General features: G+C 35.3%; 1 protein-coding gene across 2 annotated transcripts; it reads left to right on the top strand.

Annotated features, from left to right (window-relative positions):
* The first annotated feature begins 14,016 nt into the window (after nucleotides 1-14,016).
* On the top strand, nucleotides 14,017-25,309 carry LOC133676083 (uncharacterized). Of its 2 annotated transcripts, none has more exons than XM_062097656.1 (10): nucleotides 14,017-14,281; nucleotides 17,003-17,062; nucleotides 17,160-17,411; nucleotides 17,677-20,261; nucleotides 20,409-20,512; nucleotides 20,790-22,706; nucleotides 22,907-22,955; nucleotides 23,068-23,315; nucleotides 23,632-23,739; nucleotides 24,245-25,309. In XM_062097656.1, the coding sequence occupies exons 3-10, from the start codon at nucleotides 17,219-17,221 to the stop codon at nucleotides 24,477-24,479; spliced, it is 5,439 nt and encodes a 1,812-aa protein (XP_061953640.1). In that variant the 5' UTR covers nucleotides 14,017-14,281; nucleotides 17,003-17,062; nucleotides 17,160-17,218; the 3' UTR covers nucleotides 24,480-25,309. The 2 variants fall into 2 exon arrangements, with proteins under 2 accessions (XP_061953640.1, XP_061953639.1); XM_062097655.1 differs by having other exon boundaries at nucleotides 20,787-22,706.
* Nucleotides 25,310-27,033: the final 1,724 nt, after the last annotated feature.

Here is a 27,033-nt window from a genome sequence, read left to right as displayed (position 1 = left end):
AAACACAAAAGAAAATAGATAAGGATATCCATCAACTGCTATACTCACCAGTCACACTCACTAGCATAAGAAAAGTAGAGATTGAATGAACTTGGACTAAATTGGTTTAAGGAATAAGAAAGAGATAAAAAGTAAAAGAGATGAGTTATACTAAAATTATTATTATTATTATTATTAACAATTAATAAAAAAAACTAAAAGAGTATCAAGTTTTACTATGAATAACCCTGTTTGATGTCTCATTACTAGAAGTAAATCTTTCATTTGAAAATTCTTAAAGAAGTGCTCTTTTACTTCAGATACTTCTTGTACGTATTATAGAGTGTTGAAGATTATCCTATCTAGACCAAATGTATTCATAACATATAGCATTTGGAAAAGCTATGCATGAGAAATCTTAATTGTATAGATAAGAAGTGAGAATTGTAGGTTCACAGGAATATTAATTGTTCTTTAGGATGGAGTCGATCACCAACTTGTAGTGTAAATCTCTACATGTTAGGATGCTTATTCAAATCATAATGTGTTTTTTTTATGTTTCAACTTATTTTCTCTAGAGTTAGAAAAGTGAGATCTATTGAGGACCCAACCAAGCCATATAGGTTGGGCATAAATCTAGCCCATACAATTTGGTCACTAGCCCAGCCTAGTGACCATGTTGTTTTGCCTCTGTAAAACATGAATTATTTCATATTCTGCATGTCTAGTGCTTACAAGGTGGTGGTGGTGTTGTTTATTGAGGTAATCAAACTGAAAATACAAGGGAAGATTGTTTTCTTGTTTAGGCTAGTACAAGGGTCTTTTTTTGTTTTTGTTTTTTTCTTTTCTATTTGCATGAAGCATGAAATTCACCCCTATTCATAGAAGATGAAAGAAGATTATGAAGTGTTTCTTTGGCATGGTTTATGACCATTAATTTTATTAGAAATGATCTCAACCGTTGGCCATAAACTAACAATCTAGTACTACAAAACAAGACTATAAAAACTGGTCACGTTAGATGTTTTATCTATTTATTGCAGTGGTTGCAGGGCTGTGAACAAAGCAGAAAAGGACTAGGGGTGTACTACAAAGTCAGCGAGTGAGGATAATGTGTCTTTTGTCTCGTTTGGATGAGAGATAGAGCATTAAATGGCCTTCAAAAGTGGCTTCATAAGGAACTTTTTCTAGTATAAAGGTAGAAGATGACGAACAATGTCAGATGTCGTTGACACTATTATTTTTTTTGCAAAAAAGCCATTGGTTCTAAATTTCTTTAATTTGACCCTTAATTAACCCATACATTTTGTTTTTTCTTGCAATTTTATCCTTGATTTCACCAAATCAAGTTTGGAAAAAATAAATTTAGTCCTTTAAAATTTCAATAATCTCAATTAAGCCCAAATTAAGATTTCAAACTTATTTTTTTTACAATTAAGTCCATAATAAAATCAATTTTACCCGTTAAAAGTCTAATTAAGTCTTTGCACTTAATTAATTCTTTTAATTTGACTCAAATTAATTCTTAAACTTAATTAACTCTTTAATTGGACTTGTGACTAAATCAAATTGGCATACTGAAAGTCTAATTAAGTCCTCAGACTTAATTTTTATGTAAAGTCATTCAATGATTATTTAACTTGACCTTAAATCTGCATTGTCTTTCAATCTTTGGTACAATTAGGTTCCTGATTTTGTCCAAACTCTTAGTTTGGTTTCTCCATACATTTGAAACTCTTCTCGACCTGTTCATGCCAAATTGCCAGTTTATTTTTATTTTTTAGATTTTTTTTGTTTTTAGTTTTAAAAGAAGGATAATTTTAGGGGAAAACCCAAAATTGAGTTATGACAACCATCCACAAATATTTTCAAATCAAGATATCACAAAACATTTTACAATACTATCCTTTGAAGGAATTAAAATATAAAACATCAAAATTTCATATTGATAATGAAAAGAATGAATCCAAAGTCATTAGTATAGCTTTACCATAATAAATAAATAATCCTTGAATATTCAATAGTTATATGTATTAAATTTTCTTAAGAAGCAACATGAATATCATAAAATGTGGAAATCCTACAGCTAAATAGTTTATGTCAGTCTAGTTTCAAGGAGCACATGTAGAACATGTTAAAAATAAGCATACTAAGAATTTAGAATAAAACATCACATCACGACATTAACAAACATACTTATATTAAATTTACTTTTAAAATTTCCACAGACTTCATACAAATATTAAACTCTATAAGAGAAAAGAAAAGAAAGAAATCATAATCTTTATACAAAAGACCTATAATGGTAAAAATAAACCATTTAAATTGGTTATTGCAAAGAAAAAACATAAGATCTAAAGGCATTAAGCCTAAATCTAGGATTATTGAAAGAAAACATTGAGAAAAGAAAGAAAAACACTACCATAAAAAGTGATGGTCAAGGAAAAGTTCAAGAGACTCTTAAAACCTTAGAAAGAATGATGATGAAATAAATTCCTTGTCTTTTCCTATTTTTGTAAATAAAGTGTTATAACATGAATCATTAACCTATATTATGTTATTACATGAAAAACAATTGAGTATCACATTTCCTTATAATTATTGTACTCATTAAAATATGCTTTACATTTCTTTTGTTGTATGGATTTGAATATTAAAATGTTTATGATGTATGGATGTGATGGATCAACATGCTTATATACGTTATTTTTTGCTTAAAACTCATGTTTAAAAGGACCTAAGGCAGGGTGATAACCCAACATCATTGGGCTTAGCTACGCCCTGAGTCTAAATACATGTGTGTTTGACGAGCTGACAATCCCAACATCCTTGAACTTGTCATCATGCCGAGTCCAAATTAATATAGAACGGACGACCTTTCTAGGCCTCATATTTGGCCACAAGACTCCACTTGTGTTTTTCTTTTGATCCTTATAATAAAATATTAATGTCAATGATACTCATCTCTCTACACCCCCAGGAGTATAAAAGTCTTCTAAAAACCTATCACTTATACCTCATTAATTATGTATAAGGGATATTTATTCCCCATTAATGATGTGTACATATTTATCAATCATTAATGCATATGTTAGAGATATTTTCTCTCATTAATGTTATCAAAGCAAAATGATTTTCAAGCCCCTCCCCCTATAAAAAACCAAGACTCATAGACTATAAAGACCTTATGAATCCTTCAGCCAAAAAGGTTCACAATCTCCATTCTTTATTGTATTTTTTTCAGAGTCTCTCTAAAATATCATTGTCTTTTCTCTAAAAAAGATATTTACTTAAGCATCGAACAGTCCCTAAATCCATTAAATAAGAGCTTTTGTAGGTATTGGTTACTAGACACATTGGCTAAGAAGAATGGACCATATTGTTAAAATCAAGAGATTAACTGATTATCCAACAAACGAGCCTTGCTCCTAAGTTGCTTGGATTTTTTTGGGCCGTCATCATTAACGTTGTCTGTGAGAAATAATAAAAAAAAAGTCATCGATTGTTCTTTCAGAACTGATTTATTGACATCCTTAATCATCATCAAAGACAAATAATCTAGACACATTTGGAATAGAATGTGTCATGAACCTCCATGCGGATGCTAGCTCAACCACTTTATCAAAGCATTGATAACTTCTCAATCAAGTCCGACTCCCCATCGAGGTAGTGCTAATTATTTAAGGGATTCGTTAGGCCCGACGAGCCTGATACAGTAACCTAAAACCAACCTCTATCATGATTTTTAGTGACCTCTATGTTAAATTTGTATCGGTTTTTAACACTAATATACCAACCAATAGAATCTTCACAGAGTTGCAACATCACTCAACTAAGAGAATAATGTTCATTTTTATGATCCTGTTAATGATAGCAATAAAGTTCATTAGTAGAAGAGACTACTTTAATGATTAAGAATATTCCAAATTAGCTTAAGAAGTATGATCTAATATGAATATTGGATATGTACTGTTTTTTAGAGAATTAAAAGGCTATCCAACATTATTGCTACTCTAAGTTAGAATATGATTTCTTCAATTTTTCTTGGCGACTTGGTGAAACAAACAAATTTGGTCTACACCTTTTTGTCAACTTTATAAATATTGTTCGAACCTTAAGAGCTTAAAAGAGTTTAACAAGTACAAATGGAATGTTAGTTTAAATTATAAAAGATGTGAAGTCTCTTTAGCAATTATCCAAGGAAAAGTATGTCAACTATGTAGACACCTAATAAAGAAACTCTATGAAACTAAGACTATGATCTTAGCAAAAATTGGATACCTAAATCATCAAGTTAACTATACCTCATAAGGCAATAAAAATATACCATAGTCAATGGATAAGCATAAATGTTTCTTATATATGAATTAACTTATTCAAAGTGATGATGTTTTCTCCATGTAATACTCGGGGACCTCTCCCCAAACTCACAAAGAATGAGATTGACTTAGTCTTTCTAGTACGATTATATAACTTACCTTAGTAGAGATTAAACTCGGTATATCCAGTGCAATTGCACAATTCACCGAGGATGTGATTAACTCAGTCTCCCCAGGACAATAGTCCTATACTCATCAAGGATGGAATTGACTCAGTCTCCCTAGTACGATTACACAACTTATCTTGGCATAGATTAAACTTGGTATTTCCAATGTGATTGCACAATTCATCAAGGATGAGATTGACTCAGTTTTTCTGGTGCGATTGCACGACTTATATTGACAGAGATTGACACGGTCTTCTTAGGGCAATAACCACAAACTAAAAATAAAAGATGAACCTCTTGATCATGCGGTCATGCGAACCTCTTGATTATATGGTCAAGCAACCCACATGCTAAGACACCAATTTTTAGAAAGCTAAATAAATCAGATATGATAAGAGTGTGACACAAAAATAACTTGTATCTAGACACCAGTACTATTGGAAACGAACCTCTACCTAATGAATATTGATTCGTAAATGAGAAGTTTAAGGATAATGCCACAAAGTCAGTTGTTCTTTGATAAGTCATTTTCAATGCTTTAGAAAACCAAATAAGGGATAATATCTTACCAACACATAAAACAAATTTTGCAGCAAAAATAACAAGTTTATTATTGAAAAGTCTAACCCCTTCATGTCTGATAAGAAAGCTATAAATACTGAAACTTAAGTTTTTAACCTTAAGAGACCCAAGTTATGTACTTGTATAAGACCCCTTTACAATTAAACACAAACCCTTAATTAAACAAGCCCAAAATAAAAATAAAAATAAATGTTCAAAGTTGTTGTCGTAATTAATAAAGAAAATAAAAGATATTAAATCTAGTTTCCTTAGCTTTTTGGGAATTGATGTCTTAGCATATGGGTTTCTTGACCACATGATCAAGAGGTTCGCATCATTTGGTATCAGAACTTGGTCCATTAATCAGGTTATATGCTTCTAAATTTTTTGTTTTTTGTTAATTCCACAAAAAAATTCCTCAGTGTCCAAACTTTTCTTCTCCTTGAATTTGCAGCATATAAGCAAATAGTTGTTATTTTGTTTTTGTTACTATCTAAAATATATTAGTAGCATAAAAAAACTCAAAAAAAAAGAGAAAGAAATAGTTGTTCAAATAGACATTTATTTGCTCCTGCCGCAGAAAAACCAAACAAGGAAAAATTGGATCAAATCAACTTAAAAATAGCTCAACCTTGACAGTATAATTATTGGGGTCCTAATAGCACTATATATTAATTTTGGGGTCAATTGGATATCATTTTCTTAGGGTTTCAATTCCAGATTTGATTAGGTCTAATTCATAATTTTTTGCATCCGCATATCAAACCTTATCGTAAATTGCTCAAATTTAATATTTTATTTATTTGGTTTGAAATCGCATTATATATCAAAATTTAGCTCATTTGGACATCTTTTACCTTAGGTTCTAGATTCAAACTTAACTTGTCGTAAACGAGTATGTTTTTGCGTCAACTTTGAAACTTCTTTTGTTTATGTTATTTTCATTCTTGCAGTATATATTCATCATTTATAACATGTTTAGGTGTTTATTTCCATAGTTTTTGCATACTTCCCAACTATTTTTATTCGAGTATTCAGTTTCATTCATAATTCGGATAGATTCACTTACTACTCATGAGACTATCATTGTAATTTCATTTTTGCATGTTTTCATGTTTTTTTATTGCTTCTTGAGTTGTATACATTTATTTGGATTGCGCTACTAAGTTGGTTCTATTTGGTGTTGGATCCAATCTTGTAAGAGTCAAAAGAAGGTGAGACGAGGGGAAAACCTAATTTCCTGGCTTTTTGGTAGTTGTATCATCTTCGTTGTGGGTTGCTTAACCAAGTGATCAAGAGGTCTGCATCAACAACATTTTGTATTTGTTCCTTTAGCGATGTATAGGTCACCTTAAGGCTCCTCAATTCGACCTCGACATTAGTTTTCTCCTTCCTTAGTCATTGAAAGGTAGCTTGGTTTGCCCTATATTTGGCAATGGTCTTCCTTATTTGGTTCCTCTCGGCCATCCATGACTTTTTGAATGGGCACACATCATGAAAGCTTATAAAAAAACAAGATTATTATAAACAATGGTTATAAAATCAAATATAGGTTAAACGAGAAAATTGTTTACATTAAAGACTATTTTTCCACTCAATGTCAAATAACAGTTATAGCTCTCATCAGACACCATTAAGATGTCTGAAGGAATGGTGAGAATCCTTTCCAGCTACCTTACCACCTCAAGGCCAGTCTCTCCAAGGTTTGACCTTTCACCAACAATAGCCTTCATAACCTATCTTTCCTTCTCAATTAAAATAGGAAAACTAAAAGGAGCTCGATTAAGAGCGAGGTTGGCAAAAATATCCTCAAACCTGTATCTCGGGTAAAAGGCCCAATAATTGTTGCCTCTACAAAAAAAGTTAAAAGTGGAGGCAGATGGATTGCCATCATAAGAGCCTTCATAGTTAAGGCTAAAGCACTAGTCTTCACAGAGGTGAAGACCCTCTTTCTCTTAAACAGGGCACCGACGCACACAATTACTTTAAAGAGGGTTAGATTTGCTTAACTTTCAAGTAGGGGAGTACAACTACCCTCAATTTTCATTTTTACGAGTGTTTTGGTTCTCATCATTATTTTTTTTTAAGAATAGAGTTATTAAAAACAGAGAGTTCATCTATAATGATGGGGTTGTCCTTCATTTTTTTCTCTAGTTTTACCTTAACTAACTCTCCTTTATAAACCTTACTAAAGTTTCCCTACGGGTGTTCAAAAAAACTGATTAACCAAAAAAATGAGTGAACCGATAAAAAATTAACCAAGAAAACCGAACCGAGATAGAAAACCGATTAAACCAATTTTTAAAACCATAAATCTTGCCAGTTCGGTTCGGTTCCGGTTTGACCACTTAAACTGGTGAACCGAACCGGTAGTATAAATAACATAACTAAAGAGTAAACCACTAAGCCTAACCCTAATTGACATTCTAAAGTTGCCGCCCTTCAATTTTCATCCTCCATCTTCTCTCTTTTGCATCTGTCTTGCCCTCTGCCCCTACATCTTGACTCTTACCCTTTAATTTTCATCTTCCCTGCATCTTGCCCCCTACATCTCTCTCTTCTATAGCCGAACAATAAGTCAACAACCCACATCTCCACATCTATTTAGTCTACTTGTAGTCAAACAAAAACCTGAACAAAATCCCTTGACTTCTCTCATCACTTGCAGTAGAAAGAGAGGGCTCCTCCATTAGAGAAAAGGCGGCAAGGTAAAGTTTATTTTCGTGTGCTTATAAGTTCAACTTTTTGTTTCAAACTTTAATGTTTCTCTAACGTTTCTTGCCATTGGCTTCGCAAGGTTTAGACCTTTTTAACTCTTCTTGATTTTCTGCTTTCTTTTTATCTTCCTCAGGTTTCACCGTTGTTTATGATCCATCTCAGCTTTTAGGACTTACGTTGTTGTTGCCATTGGTTTGCCCTTTCAAAGTAAGGGAACAATTTTTTTGCCAGAATCCTTTTTCCTGTTGTTATGGTTCTTGATTAGTTTGTCCTTGCTGTTTGGATCAGGGGGGTCTGAATTATCTGTCATGCACTCAATGAATACTTTCATTGTTTATTCTTTGCTGATTTGATGTAATTTGCAACATTGTTAGTCTCATTGGATTGAGTTTTGAATCACATTACAAGGGTATAAAAAAAGGGTTAGAGTCCTATGTCGTTTCTGTTCTAGGCTGGTTGAAATATGTCGGGCGCTGTCGAGTAACTTAGGAGCTAGGCTTCTTTCTAAGTAACTAAAAACAGGGGGTTCCACTTTGAAACAAATAAGCTAATTAGGATTGGGTACTGTGTTTTTTGAATCGGGTCAGGAAAAGTTATATGATGGTTAGTAAAGAGAGTTTGGCTAGATTTATGGCTTATGATGGTTGGTGAAAAGTTATATATTTGTTTTATCAAAATGGATTTGAATAGTATGCATAGCTTTATTCAATCTGGTTACAGTATTTCTGCAATGAATTGATATTCAATATGTTTTTTGCCTAGTCTATTACAGTGTATATGGTATTGGTTAATATGGTTATTGGTTAACATGGAAAATCAGTATATGGTTATAGTATTTCTGCAATGAATTGATTCTCAATCTGTTTTTTGCCTAGTCCATTACAATATTTCTGCTTGATTCTTAATTAGTCAATTGTAGTCAGATGTTGATTCATGTTGTTGTTTTTTTAATTTCAAATGGATAATCAGGAAGATCCTACACCATTGAATCAAATCCTTCAAATTCGGAACCTAATTCTGTGCCTATTCCAGTTCCAGTTCCAGTTGCTACTTCTAGTACAAATAGCAACACTGAAAATGAAAGTAATCCAGCTTCTAGATTTAAAAGAAAAACATCTCAAATTTAGGATCACTTTAAGAAACTATATGGTAATGTTAAGGCTCCTAGGACTGCATGTATGTATTGTGGAAAAGACTATACATGTCATACTATACTTAATGGGATTAGTAACATGTGGAGACATCTAGGTGCATGCAAAAAATTTTCTTTTGTGATTAACCAAAAACAAAAAACTTTAGTCTTAGAACCTAGGCCTATAATAAAAGGGGGTAATAATGGAGAGAAAAATCTGTTGACTATTAAGGCGGTGGGTTATAGTTATGAAGAGTGTAGGAAAGCCCTAGGAAAAATGATTATACTTGATGAGCTACCTTTTAACTTTGTTTAAAACCAAGGATTTAAATCATTTTGTCAAGTAATGCAACCTAGATTTGATGTTCCTTCTCGTTTGATGATTTGGAGAGATTATTTGAAAATTTATGTAGTTGAGAAGGAAAAATTAAAGAATGCTTTTAAGGATCAACGTGTATGTTTAACAACTGATACTTGGACATGAATCCAAAATATTAATTATATGTGTTTGACTGCCTATTGGATTGATGAAGGTTGGAACTTGAATAAAAGAATTCTAAACTTTTGTCAAGTTTCTAATCATAAAGGTAAAACAATTAGCCAAGCAATTGAGAGTTTTTTGTTGGAATGGGGAATTGATAACATGTTAATAGTTACAGTTGACAATGCAAGTTCAAATAATTTGACAATAAAATATTTGAAGAGAGTAACAAGTAATTGGACAACTAATATATTGTCAAATGACTTCATACATGTTAAATATTGTGCACATATTGTTAATCTTATTGTATGTGCGGGATTGAAAGATATTGATGATTTAGTTGTTAAGATTAGGAATGCAGTGAGGTTTGTTAGATCTTCTCCTTCTAGACAACTTGTTTTTAACCAATGTGCGGAGAGGTTGAAAATTAGGAGTAAAAAATCTGTATGCTTTGATGTTGCAAATAGATGGAACTTTACATATATGATGCTAGATGCAGTCGATTTGATGTGGTTTTTATGAGGTTAGAAGAAACCGATCCTAGTTATTTGAGTTACTTTGAGGCTGATTTAAAAGGAAAACAAAAAAACTTAGGTCCTCCTGCTTTAGAAGATTGGGAAAAGGCTAGATCTTTTGTCAAGTTTTTGAAACTATTTTACACGGTTACATTGAAATTTTATAGCTCGTTGTATGTGACATCTAATTCTTTCTTCCATGAATTGATTTTCATGCACACAAGCATATCTCAACTTTGTAGAAGTGAAGGTGTTTATGTTAGTAAAATGGCTAGGAATATGATGGCAAAGTATAAAAAATATTGGGGGGATCAAGATACACAAAACTTTTTGTTGTATGTGGCTGTTATGTTAAATCCACGTTTCAAATTGAAGTATGTGAGATTTTGTTTTGGAAGATTGTATGATGTTGAAGAGGCTGAAAATTTTACAATTAAGGTTAAAGATACTTTGCTAAGGTTGTTTGAGCATTATATGAATGTTGATGAGAATATTGAGGTTGTTCATGGTGTTGAAACTAGTATAAATGAAAATGTTAATGTTGATTTAATGGTGGTAAATGATGATATATTGGATGACTTAGCTTCTCAATTCAAAAAACATTTAGAGGAAGAAGGCAGTGTCCATGAAAAAAAAAGGTTAAGAGGTATTTAGGTGATGATTATGACGATCCTAATGATTTTAAATTAGATATTTTGGGTTGGTGAAGGTGTAATGCTACAAAATACAAGATTCTTTCTAAGGTGGCACAACACGTGTTAGCTATTCCGATATCTACAGTTGTTTCTGAAGCAGCTTTCAATACTGGTGGTCGTATTTTAGATCCATTTCGAAGCTCTTTATCTCCATCGACAGTACAAGCACTGGTTTGTTGTCAGAATTGGTTGAGTTTAGCATCAATTCCAATCAACATCAGAAACTTCATGGATTACATTGAAAATTCTGAGATGATTGAGTCAGGTAATTTCTTTTTGCAAATTTAAATGTAGTTATTTTATAATATCATTTATTTACATATGTTCAATCTAACATTTTAATTTATGTTTTTGTAGAATTTGGTGAAAGTTTAAAAATCTCCACTGATTGTTTATAAGTTGTATTGATGATGTTGGTGCAATCCTGGAATATAATTGTTTTGGGTAATTAATTTACTTTACCTTATTAATTACTTTTAAAATTTTGCATTGCTAATTTTTTTAATAGTCAAACTGTAATATGTTTCTAATTTACTAGTGTTTCTTTATAGCATTATCCTTGCTGGAAGTTTTGAATGCTGCTGTAATGTTGGTGTCAGATTTTTTTCTTCAAATTATGCCGGATGTTTATGATAATTTATTATTGGTTGCTATTTGTTAATGTATCTATTTGCTAATGTAAACTTTTTTAGTGTGAACACCTCTTTTAATTTGAGGTGTCCAAATTTGATCATGCATCTTGCATATTACATTGATTTGAATTTTCATGGCTTATTTCTTTGCATATTAAAGATACTAAGATAGAACATTTCAAATTTATTGTTACTATAAGCATTTCAAAAAAATTAATCAAAATTAGAACATTTTAAAGAGTTTTGATTAAAAAGCCTATAAACTTAAGCCCAACAAGAAAATTTAACATCCCAATTTAGTCTAAGCCCATTAAAAAAGTCAAAAAAGCCCATTAATTTAATGATTAGGTTTCCCAGTTTTTTAGCTCCAAAACCGGATTCAACTAAACCGCATCGGTTGGGTTTGAACCGGAATTCGGTTCGGTTCGGTTTGAAATTTTAAAAATATGAGTTACACGGTTCGATTGGCTTTTATGGTTCAAACCGAACCGAACCGAACCGTGAACAGGCCTAAGTTTCCCCTTCTCATTCAACTGTTAGTCTTGCACAAAAACAAAGTCAGTAGTGATCATATATGTACAAAAAACAAGGGATAAAGAAATTGCATACTTTGTAACATGACCTAGTAATTCCTTTTAGCCATTTTGTTAATGTCATCCTCGGTTGAGGTCGAAGCTAAAGCAACACATGTTTCTCCTCATTCGAGCTCAGTAAGGCATGTTATTCACCTTAGGGAGAGGTACTCCCCAATAATAGGAACAACCCTAAATCTGTTGCATTCCACCTCTGAGGCTGACTAGCCTATTATACATCATTATCAGTCACCTTCCCTTTCATTTCTTAATATGAGCAAGCTTTCCCTGTAGAATTCCATTCATAGCTCATGTGGGTCTGTTGATAAAGGTAAATAATCAATTCATGTCATTACCATCTTCGGTTCTAGCGACTAGGTGGTAATAGGTCTTAAAGACATTAACACTAGGCTTGATTCCAACAACCCTAAGAAACTTATCAAATACGGATAAGATTATCCACTGATTAGGTGCAATTAGCCTAGATCTAGTTGTTAGTATCTAAAAACTTCCCTCATAAACCCTTGGAAAGGGAAGGTATACCCTAACAAATACATGAAAGAGGGGGCTGTAATTTTAAAGCGACCCCAGGCAAAGCTCAAGATTGGTTGGCTAATACACTCAACCTCAATAGACATTTGAGCTATGTACTCTCCTGGCTATTGACCATTAACAAACTCCATATCCTCTACACCTAGAGTGTCAAGGGCATCATCCTCGGGGGCTTGAGGCACTCTCCCTTAAGGTTATCTAGTAATAGCAGGAGAAGAACTTCTCATGCGGGGAGAATTACTCTCCTTCCTACTAGAGGTGGATGCTAGGGTTCCACCCTTTTTATCTAGGACCCAGTTTAATAGCCCCCCCATCCCTTACTACTTCTTTTAGTTTTAGGTTGGAACCTAAACTCTTCACTAGAAGCAGCAAGATCCTTATTATCTGACTACTTTTGGGTTCATTTTTTTAAAATAAAAAATAAAAAAGAAGTTTTTGGTGGAAAATACATAAGATGATGATTTCTCCTCAAATTAAAGCAAAATTGGCTTGAGGATTTTTCAGCAAAGATGTTTTTCAGAAATTACAGAAAAATGAAAGTATAAGAAAAAATGGAATATAGAATGATTAGGGTTATAAATGAAACAAACTTTTCTCCTTCACTGTTGGATAAATGACCTTTTATATCATCTCAAATATCTAGAAATCTATTCAATTACTACATTGAATGCACACCACCATTTTGTTACCCAAGAGACGACACCTTTTTTAGATGAAAATAGACCACATGACCATCTCTTTTAAATAAGGATAAGCTACCTGACCATGAAGAATTATAACAGTTCTATGTGGAGTAAATGAATCTTATGATGAAGGTAAAAAGTCTTTTATTGATAGGTCATAAAACTCTTAGGTAAAAAGCTTTTCATTAAAGTTGATACTCTTTCAATATCTTTGCGTGTTTAATAGATCAACATGTTTTATATACGTTATTATTTTTGGCCTAAAACACATGTTTAAAAGGACTATAGGCATGGTGATAACCAGACATCCCTAAACTCAACTATGCGCTGAGGCCAAGTACACGTGGGTTGATGAACTACTAGACTCGATATCCTTAGACTTAGCTTCGAGCTAAGCTCACATATATGTGGGTCTAGCAAGCTACCAAACCTAACTTTCCTAGGTTCAGTTACGTGCCGAGCCCTATCAAACCCAACATCTTTGATAGGTATAGGTATCGGCTACTAGCCATCGTGACCAAGAAAAATGGATTAGATTACTAGAATCAAAAGATTAATCAATTATCCAATATATAAACCATATAAACCTTACTTCTTGAGTTTTTTGAAGCATCACCAACATGTATTTCAAATTAATACATAGAGAGGACCTCTTTCATCCACTGTATAATCAGGTCGAGAAATGTGATAACGTGATGAGTGTGAATATTTCATATAAAATGCAGATGAACTCGACCAAATCAAACGCCACCGGAATTCAAATTTTTTTTTCCCTCTATGGTCTACCAAATCCACGGACCAAAAAGAAGGAAGAAGTTTAAATACAATCAATCCTTCCTTCAACAAATGAAAAAGTCAAGATCAATTAATCATAAAAGTCCATCAAACCGAAACGGCAAATCACAGTAAAAAGTAGTGGGTTCCACCTGTTATTTTGCCGCATGGCAGATTTTAACAGCAGGACCACCTAATTTCCCCTCTACCCTCAACCACTTCCACTTGCTCTCTCTTCTTCCCTCTCCCAGAAAACGCTTTCCTTTACTTAGCCTTCAGCTTCGGACTCCAAACCTAGCCTCGGACCCGAACCTCGGTTTTGTTCCTCTGTTCGTTGAAAATTTCGCTCACTATTTTGATAACTTTATCTCTCTCTCTCTCTCTCTCTGAGCTCTCATTCCTAAACCCTCTATCTCTCTTTCGATTCAAAACCCCAGATTAAGAAACTTTCGAACCCTTGGAGGATCGATTTGGAGCTCAAATTGAGGCGTCAACGTGAAAGTGCGATCCTAATTCTCTCTCTAGAAACCCTATTTTTCTCTTTCTTAAATTCTGAGTCCGTATATGAGCTAAGGTTTTGGTGCTTTACGGATGAGCAGCTCTATTGCTGCTTGTTTCTTTGTTTTTTGCTAAAAAAAGATTATCTAAGCTTTAAGTCTTGTTGTTTTGTTCTCGATCTTTTGTAATTTGGCTATAAATGTGAGGTTTTTATTTAAATTTAGGGTTTCGGGCATTGTCTGGTTGTTGATAGAAGAAGAGGGAATTGTTTTTTGTGTTTCGTTTCTGCTGGTTTATGTTTTCATTTGCTTGTTTTGTCTTTGGGCTTTGAATGTTTGGTAAGCATTTGTCTTCCAGTGAGTGAGAGAGAGGGATTTTCAATTTATGATCTGAATTTGTGTGTCTTATGATACCTTTTTTGATTTCTAACATTGATACATAAATTTTCTTGTGTATAAATAAACGTCAAAGCCATTGGAAAAATATTAGTTAGAGGTTAATTTGGCTTCTTAAAATGGACATTTCTAATTGCTTTCTTCAAATAATTGGAAAAATATTGATCGACAGCCTCAGTGTTCTGGAAAGTGACTTAACAGAGGTTCAATTATGAGAAGGTCAGTAATCACTATGGGAGGACTGCAAGCAACACCTTGCTCACCTGTTGTCCCCCCCTTTCTTTAAGTTTTCCAGTTCAAGGTTGACAAACAAGAAAATCCTCTAATCCAACTCCAAACAACTCTCTGATTTAGCTCCCTCTTTTACAATTGAATGCCTGGCATCAAGCCATATGGCAGAAAGCTTTCTATTCCACCTGCCCCCTTGGCCTGCACAACTGCATTCTGAGGGGGGAGGACATCCATGTCAATGAAGTTTACTGGGATTAGAATTTGGGAGGTTTCTGCTTACTAGGGCCCTTGGTTGAAGAGGTCCTTTTCCCTCCAGCCGATTCATCCCTTATGAATCAATGAAAAGAAGAAGCTCAATTAATTTCATCTTTAATTTGAATTTAAGCATCTCCTAGCGTGAACCAACAGAAAGAAGAGGTTCATCTTTTAAGTTCTTGCAATTTGAATTTAAGCTCCTTGCTGCTGAAGGATATCTTCTGTAGGTTGGTTGTATGCACTTTTCTGTAGCAGGAATGCCCTGTTGCCTTAGAAATTTATAGAGCTCTCCTTTAAGCTAGCAGTGACTTTTTGAAGTTAGATTAGTTGACAATGTCTGAGATTTTCACTTAGTTTTTTTTTTTTTATTTTACACGCGCGCGCGCACATACACACACCAAGGGAATATTAAATTCATACAGGTTTGGAGAAAGATTGAAGCGCCTGAAAACTTTTCTTGTGTTGAGACTTCAGATTGGATGTGGGTGTCTCTCTGGATTTATTCTGAACTATTTATTCTGAACTGCCATAACATTGGTAGTTGATTAATTTTTCACGTTTAATGACTCCATATTTGTGGAAAGGGATGTGGTTGTGTTCAATATTAATTCTACATGGTATTCTTGAATTACTAAGTTCTTGATTGAGATGGATTTATATTTGCTCAGAAATGTTGTTTGACACATAGTGTGTGTTTAGCATTGTGGTAGCTTTTGCAGCTACTGTTTGAAAACTTAGGCTTAAGAAAAGCTACAAATTTAGCCTTTTCGTAACCAAAATTTCTAGGGTCGGACTGTGATTAACCAAACACTTTCAAATCTGTGGTTGGGGCAAAACGCAGACTGCACTACAAAAACAAATGGAGCCATAGAAATCAATCTCATTCTTTTCCTTTCAAGCTTAGTGATATTGCATGAGCATCCAATGTAGGTCATGTAGACTCTAATAAGTGGAGATATTGCATCCAATGCAGGTCTTTAGACTCAAATAAGAAGAGACATTTAATGTTATGCTTCAATGGCTGATCATTACTTGCTAGATCTTTACACTTGGTTTTTCATGATGGTTTTCTTGTTTCATTTTGCATTCTCAACTACTGTCTTAATATTTACTAACAGAGGAGAAAATACAGGCTTAATAACTAATTATCTAGAAAAAAGACATAAATTTGTATTTACATGAAACCACAAGAAATGTCCTAATCTTCCTTTTCAGCAAATAAGCTTGAGGTTGTTGTGTTCATTCATACCATCCATTTCTCATTTTGTTTGCAAGTCATGTTAATTCCAGAAATTTAATTACTATTAGTAATAATCTTTGTAAAGAATGGATATATGGGTATATTTTAATTCTAGGGGATCAGTGTTGTGCACCTGCTTGTTTAACTGAGTGATGCACCTCTTACTTGCTAAACAAAAGTAGGGTAAAAGTCGAGAGTTCAAATTCCAGTAAAGATGGTTGTTGGCAATATTGTTGAACTTAAAAGAAAATATTATTTACTGCTCCCTTGATTACTTATGGGTAGATAAGCAAAGATTAACTACAAGAGATAATTAAATTTAATATTTTATATGTATATTTTTAACTATGAGATGTCATTTTTTATGCAATTTATTAGGTGAAACTTGTATTTTTTGAGGGCTGACTCTATTTGTATGGTACAGCTATTCACCTTCAATTTTAGTAGTTCACCATCTCCTTAATCCCAAATAAGTTGTTTGGTTGACTGCATGTATTTGTAAAATGATCTCTGCACACATGCACAAATACACAAATACACAAATCTTATCCTCACATGTTTCCATTACTTCATTGTGATGCTTCAGATCTTGATTTTATGCAGAATGAGATTTGAGTGACTGGAACGTGGCTATTTGGGTGACAATTCATGAACCGAGAAGAGGTGTTAACATCGTTGTACTTGTAAAGTTTTTCATGCAGTAAAGTTCTGTTTAATTGAATTGTTGGAATATAGAGATTTAAACTTGATTTCCTTTTAGGTAGCGAGTTTCTTCTGACAAAATTTAAGCTGCTGAATATCTGGTGGGGTGGGTTATCTATGCCTGGCAACGAAGTTGGAGATAGGATCCACAATTTCTTTGGGCAGGATAACTGGTCCCAGGGCCAGCACCAAGCACAGGCTGTTGATGGGACATGGAATGGCTTAAATAATAATCCCTGGGCTGGAAGTCACTGGCAGATGGGCACATCTCTTATTTCTAACTTAAAAAATGACAATGTACATCAACCAGGTATTAATTATGCATATTGTAGTTTGTTGTTTTTCAGTTATCTGTGTGGTTTCCAGTAGAGTTATATCGTATTAAAGCAGGTGTGGTTTTTCCCATTTTATAATCCAAGATTATGGATATTATGGTTTGAAGTTATTGTGTGTGCTAAAGTTTGTAGGCTTTATGTCATTTATCACTTGTTTTCTTTTGAAATAAGCTGATACTGAGAGAGGAGGTGAATCATCAAGTGTGCAGCTTGATATGTACTTTTCTCATTCAAATACAGGGCCTGAGTTTGCTAGAAGCCAGCCTGAAAGCCAACAGCCACCTTTGAATGGCTATATGCATGGTCATCAAGTTCTCCAGTCAAGGCAGAATGAAGCAAACTTTGTGGGAGTGGATATAGAATCTGATCGGCGTAATATGTCATCAAAAGGCTTTTCAATGCTTGATTCACAGCTAGGAAATGGTCCTGATTTTCTCAAGAAGAATTCAGCCAGGATGGATTTTAATGAATCTCCAGTTAATTATGATTTTTTCAGAGCTCAGCAGCAAATCAGTGGCCAGCATTCTGGCATGCTGCAACCTTTTCCTAGACAACAGCCAGGGATTAGTGACATGCAGCTACTACAGCAACAATTCATGCTCAAGCAAATGCAAGAAACGCAGAGGCAGCAGCAACTTCAGAAGCAACAAGATGCTAGGAAGCTGAATTCAGTGAATCAGGTTTCCGCTTTTGCAAAACAGGCAGCTGGCAACTCACAGGCTTTGATCAATGGAATTCCTATTCATGAAACATCGAATTTTTCATGGCAGCCTGAGCTTATGACAGCTAGCTCACACTGGCCGCAGCGAGGTGCGCCTCCAGTTATGCAAGGATCCTTTAGAGGACATATGTTTTCCCCTGAACAGGGCCAGGCAACCGCACGCTTAATGGGTATGGTTCCACAGCATGTGGATCAATCTCTTTATGGTGTCCCTATCTCTGGAACAAGAGTCAGTTCAAGTCAGTATTCTCCTGTCCAAATGGATAAGCCTTCAATGCAGCAGATATCAGGCAGCAGTAGCTCCTTACCAAGCAATCAGTATACTGGATTTCCAGAGCAGGTTAATGTGCAAGATGGAACTTTGGTTTCTAGACAGGGATATAAGGGAAAAAATATGATCACTTCTTCTGATGGTCATGGTATAGATAGTGGATTTAATTTGGAAAAATTGCAGCAGCAAGTGAATCCCCAGCAAAGCAATGGGCTGGTGCAAGAAACTTGCTCGAGTCAAGACCTGGCTGGTCCATCAGAAACATCACAAGAGGAAACAGCCGTACAGGTTGCTCCTTCCCAGAACAAGGCTACCCTAGATCCAACTGAAGCTATGATTTTGTTTGGGTCAGATGATAATTTATTGGATACCTTTGGCAGGGGTGCCAGCATGGGTTCTGGAGGTTACAATATGCTGGATGGAACAGACTTTTTCAGTACATTGCCCTCTGTTCAAAGTGGGAGCTGGAGTGCCCTTATGCAATCTGCTGTAGCAGAAACTTCTAGTGGTGATACCGGGCAAAAAGAAGAGTGGAGTGGTCTGACTTGCCGAAATAATGAACCTCCAGCTGGGAATCAGCAGACTCCCACTGTAAATGATAGTAGCAAACAGCAGTCAAATTGGGCTGATAATAGCTTGCAATCAGCCTCTAGCTTAAACTCTCGACCCTTCCCTGTGTCTCATAAAACCAATACAGGTATGAGTTATAATAATATACCAGCGGCTCATCAATCTGGAGTCAATACTTCACATGAACACAGTGAGAGGTTGCAGACTGGTTCTCCTCATAGACATATTCAACAGTTTCCAGGGGATGGAACCAAGCGTTCAGATAGGAGCCTCCTACAAAAAGCTGCTGCTGAAGGCAGTCATTTTTATGGAAAAGCTACCCATTCTTCAGACGCAGAATTAAATGCAAAGAGCATTCAAGGCCCTTGGGCCAATCAACAGAGCATGCCATCTTATAATTCCAGTGGCCAACCATTTCGTGGTCCAAGTGGCTGGAACTTCATGGATTCTGCATCTTCCATCACAACTGCTGCTTTGAAAAATCAGGGAAACGAAAAATCATGCCAAGATTCTCAGAATGCTGATAAAAAAAGTCCCTTGTTTGAGGTGATGAGTCATGGTTCTGATAAATGGAAGGCTACTTCTGTTTCTAATTCATTTACTGAATTGGAATGTGCAAAATCTTCCATGAGAAGCCCATTGGTCAACGAAGAAGATACTAACCGGAATAATGTTGCTGCATTGCTAGATTCAAGCACTGAGAGGGCAGATACAGAAAGCAGTCAACAGCTTCCAAAAAGTAACAATATTGATATCTGGAAACATGCTGGTTTGTCAGTGAACCATAAAGGAACTGAAATTCCTGGAAAGTACCAACCTCATATGGTTAAGAATGATCAACCCTTTGAGTCATCAGGAAATAGTAGTTTAGCAAATGGGGCAGTTGAAACTCTCAAAATGCAGAGCTCAAATACAGATGAAAACACAACTGATAGCTTCCCCAGTACAACCCACCAGGCTTCCACTTTTGGTGTGAGGGAAAATGCATGGTTAGGTGCAAATGATTCTTTTTCTTTGTCTGGAGGAAAACAAAAGTCATCCAGTAATATAGGTCGAAAGCCATCTGGAATTCGTAAATTTCAGTATCACCCCATGGGGGATCTGGATATTGACATGGAACCTTCATATGGAACAAAACATGTTTCAAATTCACAGTTCACACATCAGCAGTTTTCTCAAAGGTTAAATGGTCTTGACCAAGAGTATATTGGGCAGCCAAACTTTCCTAGTCATGTAGCTAGAGATTCTGATGAAATTGAGAAGGTAATTTGGTGATCGCTACTTGTTCCATTCCAGATTTTTCTTGCTGTACTTTTAGAAAATTTTCTCGGTCATGTTGTTTGACTTCTCCATGGAATGAAAACAAGCCAAATACCATTTAATAATATCGCTTTCAACACTTATTTACAGGGTCATTTATGTGGCTTTCAAGGAGAAACAAAAGGCTTGGATGAGATTCCTCCAAAAAGCATTCTTCCAGATTCTGCACCTGGCTTGTCTACTCCCTTTGACAGGTTTGTTTGCTCACCAAATAAAACCATTTCAAGGTAGTTGCATGATTTGGATTCTGTTATTGTCCTTCATTGTTATTTAGAAATTTGTTGATCAATATATTTTGTCGCCGTTAGCTGTTTATCTTGATGGTGAAAAACTCATTGAGCATTTGTGGTGCGATCACTTCACTATCCAATTGTATGGTGTCCTTTTCATGCTAGCAGTCAAATGTGTTGTCGATTCACTTTTTGATCATTGACATGACTGGTACATGGTTTGTGTTCAAATTTATAGCAGTCAAAATATGCTGGAGCTTCTTCACAAGGTGGACAAATCAAGGGAACAGGGAAATGAAATGCACTTTAGTTCTCTCGACTGCAACCAGTCTACTGAGATGCCTGAAACTGAAACTCTTGATGCGTCTTTTCACGTTCAGAAGAATCAATCTTCTGCTTCTCAAGCTTTTGGTTTACAACTTGCGCCTCCATCCCAACAGTTGCTCATTCCAGAGCACGCCCTTCCTTCTCAGAACCCCTCAAATGTGATGAATTCTACATGGATGGCTCCTACACCCTCTTTTCAGTCTTTAACTCCACATGAAACTTCTCATGGACATTTGAGGAATGCTATTTGCAGCACCTCGACACATGCTGGCAGTAGTGCTCCAAGAAAGTTTCCTGCTGTCTTTTCCCCTGGTTTCCCTTACTCAAGAAGTCATCTTTCCACTCAGCACAGGACTGATACAGGTGGACAAGCAACAACCAGTGAATCTGTTAATGAATCTTTTGATCGATTTTCTTCTCAACCAAAACAGACGGAGGAGTCCTCTGAGAGAGGTCAAACTAATCAATCTGCAATACCATTGGTGCTTGACACTTCAAGGCATACTTCAAATAATGATAATGCCTCTTCTTCTGAGATGTCCCAGCCGAGTAGCAACAACCAAAACCATGCAAGAGATTCTGCTCAACAATTCCCGGTGCTGGAAGCTGCACCAGCTCCAGCTCCTCAGCGCAATGCTTTATCACAAGACGTCGTTTCTTCAAAAACATCACCTACTATGTGGAACAGTGTTCCAACTCAGCTACGCCCATTTGGCTCTCAGCCGTTTCAGGCTCTGTCCAATATGTTTAAACCCAATCTTCAATCACATAACAGTTCAGGCACATCTTTCTCTCAACCACAGAAGCCAGAAGATCAAATTATGCAAACTGGAGGGAGCAGTCAAGCCGAACCTGGTGTCTGTTCGATGAATTCACATGGTTTTGTTGAGAAAGAACAACTGCCAAAAGGAGACCACTTGCGGCAAGCTTCACCTGAGAATGATCGGGCCCAGAAGACAGTGAGTGCTTCACATGATAAAGACTCTACTGTGAATCATCTTACTGAAACATCTCTTTCAAACCTGGCCAGTACTCAGAAACAAATTGAAGCTTTTGGCCGGTCTTTAAAACCCAACAATACTTTGCATCAAAATTACTCCCTACTGCATCAAATGCAGGGCATGGAAAATGCAGGGCTCAATCATGGTAATAGAAGTTTGAATAGATTTAAAAGTCCTGCTGGTTATGTGGATCCTCAGCTGGTAGCTACTCAGGGAGATCAGCAGTTTTATGGACTCAATAATATGGTCAGAGATGCATCAGCAAATCACACTTCAATACCTCCTGGAGATTCCAAAATGCTAAGCTTTTCAGGAAAAACAGTTGATACTAATGACACGAATTCACCCTTGAAGGAAGTGCTTGCATTTAGTCGGAATGATTCTCAGAGTTCCGCTAATAGCAACGGTGAAGTTTCTGTCAGAGGTGAACATTCCCAGATTAGTCCTCAGATGGCTCCATCCTGGTTTGATCAGTATGGTACCTTTAAAAATGGACAGATATTACGAATGCATGATGCTCAAAGAACTGTCACCATGAAAACTTCAGAACTGCCTTTCACCACTGGAAGACCTGATGATCCATTGCATGCTCATAGTTTGATTGAGCAAGGAAATGCTGCTGCTGCTAGCCATTTTGGTATAGTCCAAAAGAGTTCAACCCGCCCATCAATAGCCTGTGAGAATTTTTCTTCCCCTCAATCATTGCAGCCTGATTCTGCTGATGTGAGTCTGGTGGTTATGAGACCAAAGAAACGTAAAAGTTCCATATCTGAGCTTCTAACATGGCATAAGGAAGTGATGCATTGTCCTCAAAGGCTTCAGAATATCAGGTGGCTGGCATAAACTATGCATTTACTGAGTGCCTTTCTTTCTTTTTGATGAAACTGATGCATCGTTTTAGTTATCTTTTTTCTCCTCTGCAGAAGTTCATTGATACGTTTCCTTTGATTTTATTTGCTGGATTTGTTTGATTCATTTTATACTTGTTTTTCCTGGTGATTACAACATATGTGGACTTCGTTATTTGCAGTGTAGCTGAAGTGGACTGGGCACAGGCAACAAATAGATTGACAGAGAAGGTTTGCTCATGGCTAAAGGAGCTTTACAAGCTATATTCATCCTTTATTATTTTTGTTTTTGCAGTTGTCTTTCAGTTACCTCATGTTCAAATGGATTAATTTACGATAACAGGTTGAAGATGAAGTTGAAATGGTAGACGATGGTCTGCCAGTACTTAGATCAAAGAGGAGGCTTATATTGACCACACAGCTTATGCAGATGCTCCTTCGCCCTCCCATGGCATCAATTCTCTCTTCAGATGCTGTTTTGCATTATGAGAATGCTGCATACTCTGTTGCCAGATCAACACTTGGAGATGCATGCAGCTCACTCTCTTGTACTGGAAGGGATACTCCAGCGCCTTCCAACAGTGGAGACCAGTAAGAATTTCTTCAATATTATCTAAGGTTTTTATAGCATGCTTTTAGGGGGTGTTATTGGTACAAAGGTAAATTTCTTGGGCTTGCAACCGTAAGGGTGCAGCTTGAGTCTTATGAGCAGTCGTTTCATTAAAATAATGCTGAAGGGTAGGGCTGCCTCTAAATTCTCCATTAAGGACCTCGATTTTGGTGGTCAATAAGTATGCACTGGGCCTTTTGTTTTCTCATTACGCTTCTTACTGGTAGTAAGATTGATAGTTTTTGCTGGGAAATTTTCTTCGATCTTTATGATAACAAGAAACTTTTCTCTTCTAAGCCTGCCTGAGAAGATAAAATCATCTGAGAAGATTAGTGATCAGTACTTCTCAAAAGTCATGGAAGACCTTATCAGTAGAACAAGGAAGCTGGAGAGTGATTTGTTGAGGTAAACTTTGGTGTCTTTAGCAGTAATCTCATTTTTGCTTGCCTTTGAATTCTGTTCTGCTTTATAGTATTGGTGTCTGGTATATGTTAAGATACCCTTCCTCTGTATGTCTACTTATCTGATTCAAACATTTTTGATGTTTCTCTAATTGTCAAGTATTTTCTCTTTCTTTAGACTTAATATGCTATGAATAATGACATAGGAATCATGTGTAAATCTGAACAGAATTGAAAGAGGTTTTGCTCAATCAGTCTAGAATGTTGCGTCTTGAAAAAAGTTTCAGTGCACATTGGTCATTAGAATGTGAACAATTGAGTATGCTTGAACTTGATCGTGCAGATGTAGATTTAGCTTGCTTAATGTTGGGTTTTATGCGGGCATGATTGCAGTTTGTTTCACCTGTGTTTCTTTTCTTTCTTTCTTCTTTGGCATCTCCCTTAGTAGGTATTTCTAAGGGTACAGAGATATGCTCATTAGTTTTATTATTTGCCCACCAATCATGCAGATTGGATAAAAGAGCATCAGTTTCAGACCTGAGAGTGGAATGCCAAGATCTAGAGAGGTTTTCTGTTATCAATCGTTTTGCGAAGTTCCATGGCCGGGTTCAAGGTGATGGGGCCGAGAGCTCATCATCCTCGGATGCATCTGTAAATGCCCAGAAATCCTGTCTTCAGAGATATGCCACTGCTCTACCCATGCCTAGGAATCTTCCTGACAGGGTACAATGTCTTTCACTATGATAATTGATTAATTGATTCTCTCTTCTTGGTCAATTTCTCCACGTCCTGTGTACTTTGATCGATTTTCACCTAAGCTATATACTGGCCCTTTACTCACCATAGACCACACACCGGGGTTGAAGGAGGTTGGATGCTAGATTGCCTCCTTAAATAAAACGGAGGCTGTTAGATCTTTTGATGTAGGCCATTGATGTCATTCTTGAGAAATATAATCTGGACTTGTAAATTGAATGTCTAGAGAGAAATTGGGGTTCCCCATCATTTTTTCCAGTAAATGGGGAGAACAGATGTGCAGTCTGATTTAGCAATGATGTTTACACATTTAAAAATTTAGTCGTGCTCTTGCATAAATCTTTTGGTAATTGCCATGAAATAAGGATTGTTGGGGAAAGAGGTGGTAAATGAATGCCGTGGTGCAAAGCTTGAATTTCCCGTATTCCTGGAATGATGATGTCACTAGTCGTTTGTCCAGATATTCTGTACAAATTGGTTTAGTTTCACCAGGATTGGGCATGCAATTTTATGCCCAGGAGCCCAGGAACATGCAATGGTGCCGAGGTCAGTTTCGTGGATAGTTGCAATTCTCCACAATTGTCTTCCTGACAAATGCCTCGTGTTATTATTTAATTTTTGGCCTCTCTGGTGGATGTACTAGTAGAAATAATGCTCTTTTGGGATCTTATTCCCTCTAATCATTGCTCGGACTTGTTAAAAGATCTTCTCATGCTCTCTCATGTACAGCAGACATGGTCCCTCAATGGAGATTCATGGTAATGGCACATGGATGCATTATCTTGTTAGTGGTTATATTAATTTGAGAATTTGTTTCATTTTTTGTGTCATGTTTCTGTTTATTTTTATCCACTCGTTAAATTCAGAAGTTGAAGGTTGAAAGAATATCTCATATTTTTTAGTACCACACTAGCTATTTTGAGAATTTGGTTTCTTTAATCTGCGCCGGGCAAAGCATCTGGTGAAAAGTAGTAAACTTTCTTGCATGTCAAGGGATTTGGTTGTGCATTCTAAATGCAATTGCACCTGCTTTACTACCATGTGAGAAAAAAAATAGAAGAGAGGGACAAGGAAACGAGGTCCTGAAAGAATTGGCAAGTAGTGGACTGAATATTCAGCATGCTAAGTGGGTTTAGTTCTCTATAGAGAATGGTTTATCAATTTAGAGATTCTTCCTTGATTAGAAGGGCCGCACCTGCTTTGGTGGTGGCAGGCTTATTGCTGTTCTTCTAAAGTGCCAACTATATGAATGGGTTTTTTTTTTAGTGTAATAATTTCTCGAGTAAAAAGAACGGATCTGGTGTGGTGGCAGGCTCTTCTTTTCTTTTCTTTTTTCCTTTCAGAACTTAATCTCCAATTGTATGAATCTCTCATTAGCCTGGTCATTTTATAACTGCAAGGATCAAACCTGGTTTGGTTTGCAGACTTAATATTGTTCTTCTATTCTCTTTTAAAATAAATTATAACGAGATTTCTGCTTCAATTAACATAAGACTTACTCTTGTTGGATTTGTGGCATCTGGGTTTAGTCTTGCCTTCATCATTTTCAGTTGTTCTGATATTAAAGTAGGCTCACTGCTTGTAAAAAGAAAACGGAAGGAAAAAAAGATCACAGCTGGACATAACAGCAAACAAGTTTATATATTTTTTAAATTGTTGGGGTGCTAATATTGTATGGTAGCTTGAGTGGTTGGTGTGTGGGCTAAGTATCTATTTGAGATTGTGATAGTAGTCGCTTTTTATATTGTATTTTGTTTAGAAATACATTAAAATGAAGTTTTTTTTACTTTTTAAAAATTATTTTTGATATTACCGCATCAAAACAATCAGAAAATATATTTTTTTTTTATTTTAAGCAACAAAAAATAATATATTTTTAAAATTTTTAAAAATATGGTTTGTATCGCGTTTTCAAATTCTTGTAAGTTGAGGTTATGGATGACATATTATTTATTATAATTTCTTATAAAAAAAATAACAGGAGAAAAAAAATATAGGCATGATTACTATTTATGTTGGCCTTTTAGGTTGTTTAAGCTGTGGCTAGGTCAATTTCTTTTCTAACATAAGTTTTTATTTATTTATTATTTGATATTGTGTTAATGATAAATTAATTTTTGTATTTTCTGTCATATAATAAATTTCAAAAAATTAATTTGAATTAGTAGAGTCTATAACTTGAGTAACTTGTTTGGCAAGTTGATTGAGATTAACTTGATTTTTTTTTCTCTTTTTGTTATACCTATCTAGTTGATAAGGTTGTATTGAGATAATTTTTATATAATTTAATTTTAAATCCAAATTAGATAAGGAGTCAAGTTGAAAGGTTTCAAAATTGAATCGTTAAATCAGGTTTAATAACAATGATAAATAATTTTCTATCATCTAAATATTTTTTTACATTAATTTTTTTAAAACTAATTTGATTTTATTTTTCTTTGGAGAAGGGAAAGTAATTAATGTTTTTGTTGCCTATTTTGTTGATGAAAGTGATGATTTGGTTAGTTATTCTTCTGTGATCGATATAACAGTCTATTAGTGT

This window comes from Populus nigra, chromosome 16 (assembly GCF_951802175.1).
Source record: "Populus nigra chromosome 16, ddPopNigr1.1, whole genome shotgun sequence".
Taxonomy (NCBI): domain Eukaryota; kingdom Viridiplantae; phylum Streptophyta; class Magnoliopsida; order Malpighiales; family Salicaceae; genus Populus; species Populus nigra.
The sequence above is the reverse complement of the archived record's forward strand: the minus strand, read 5'-3'. Positions and strand labels throughout refer to the sequence as shown.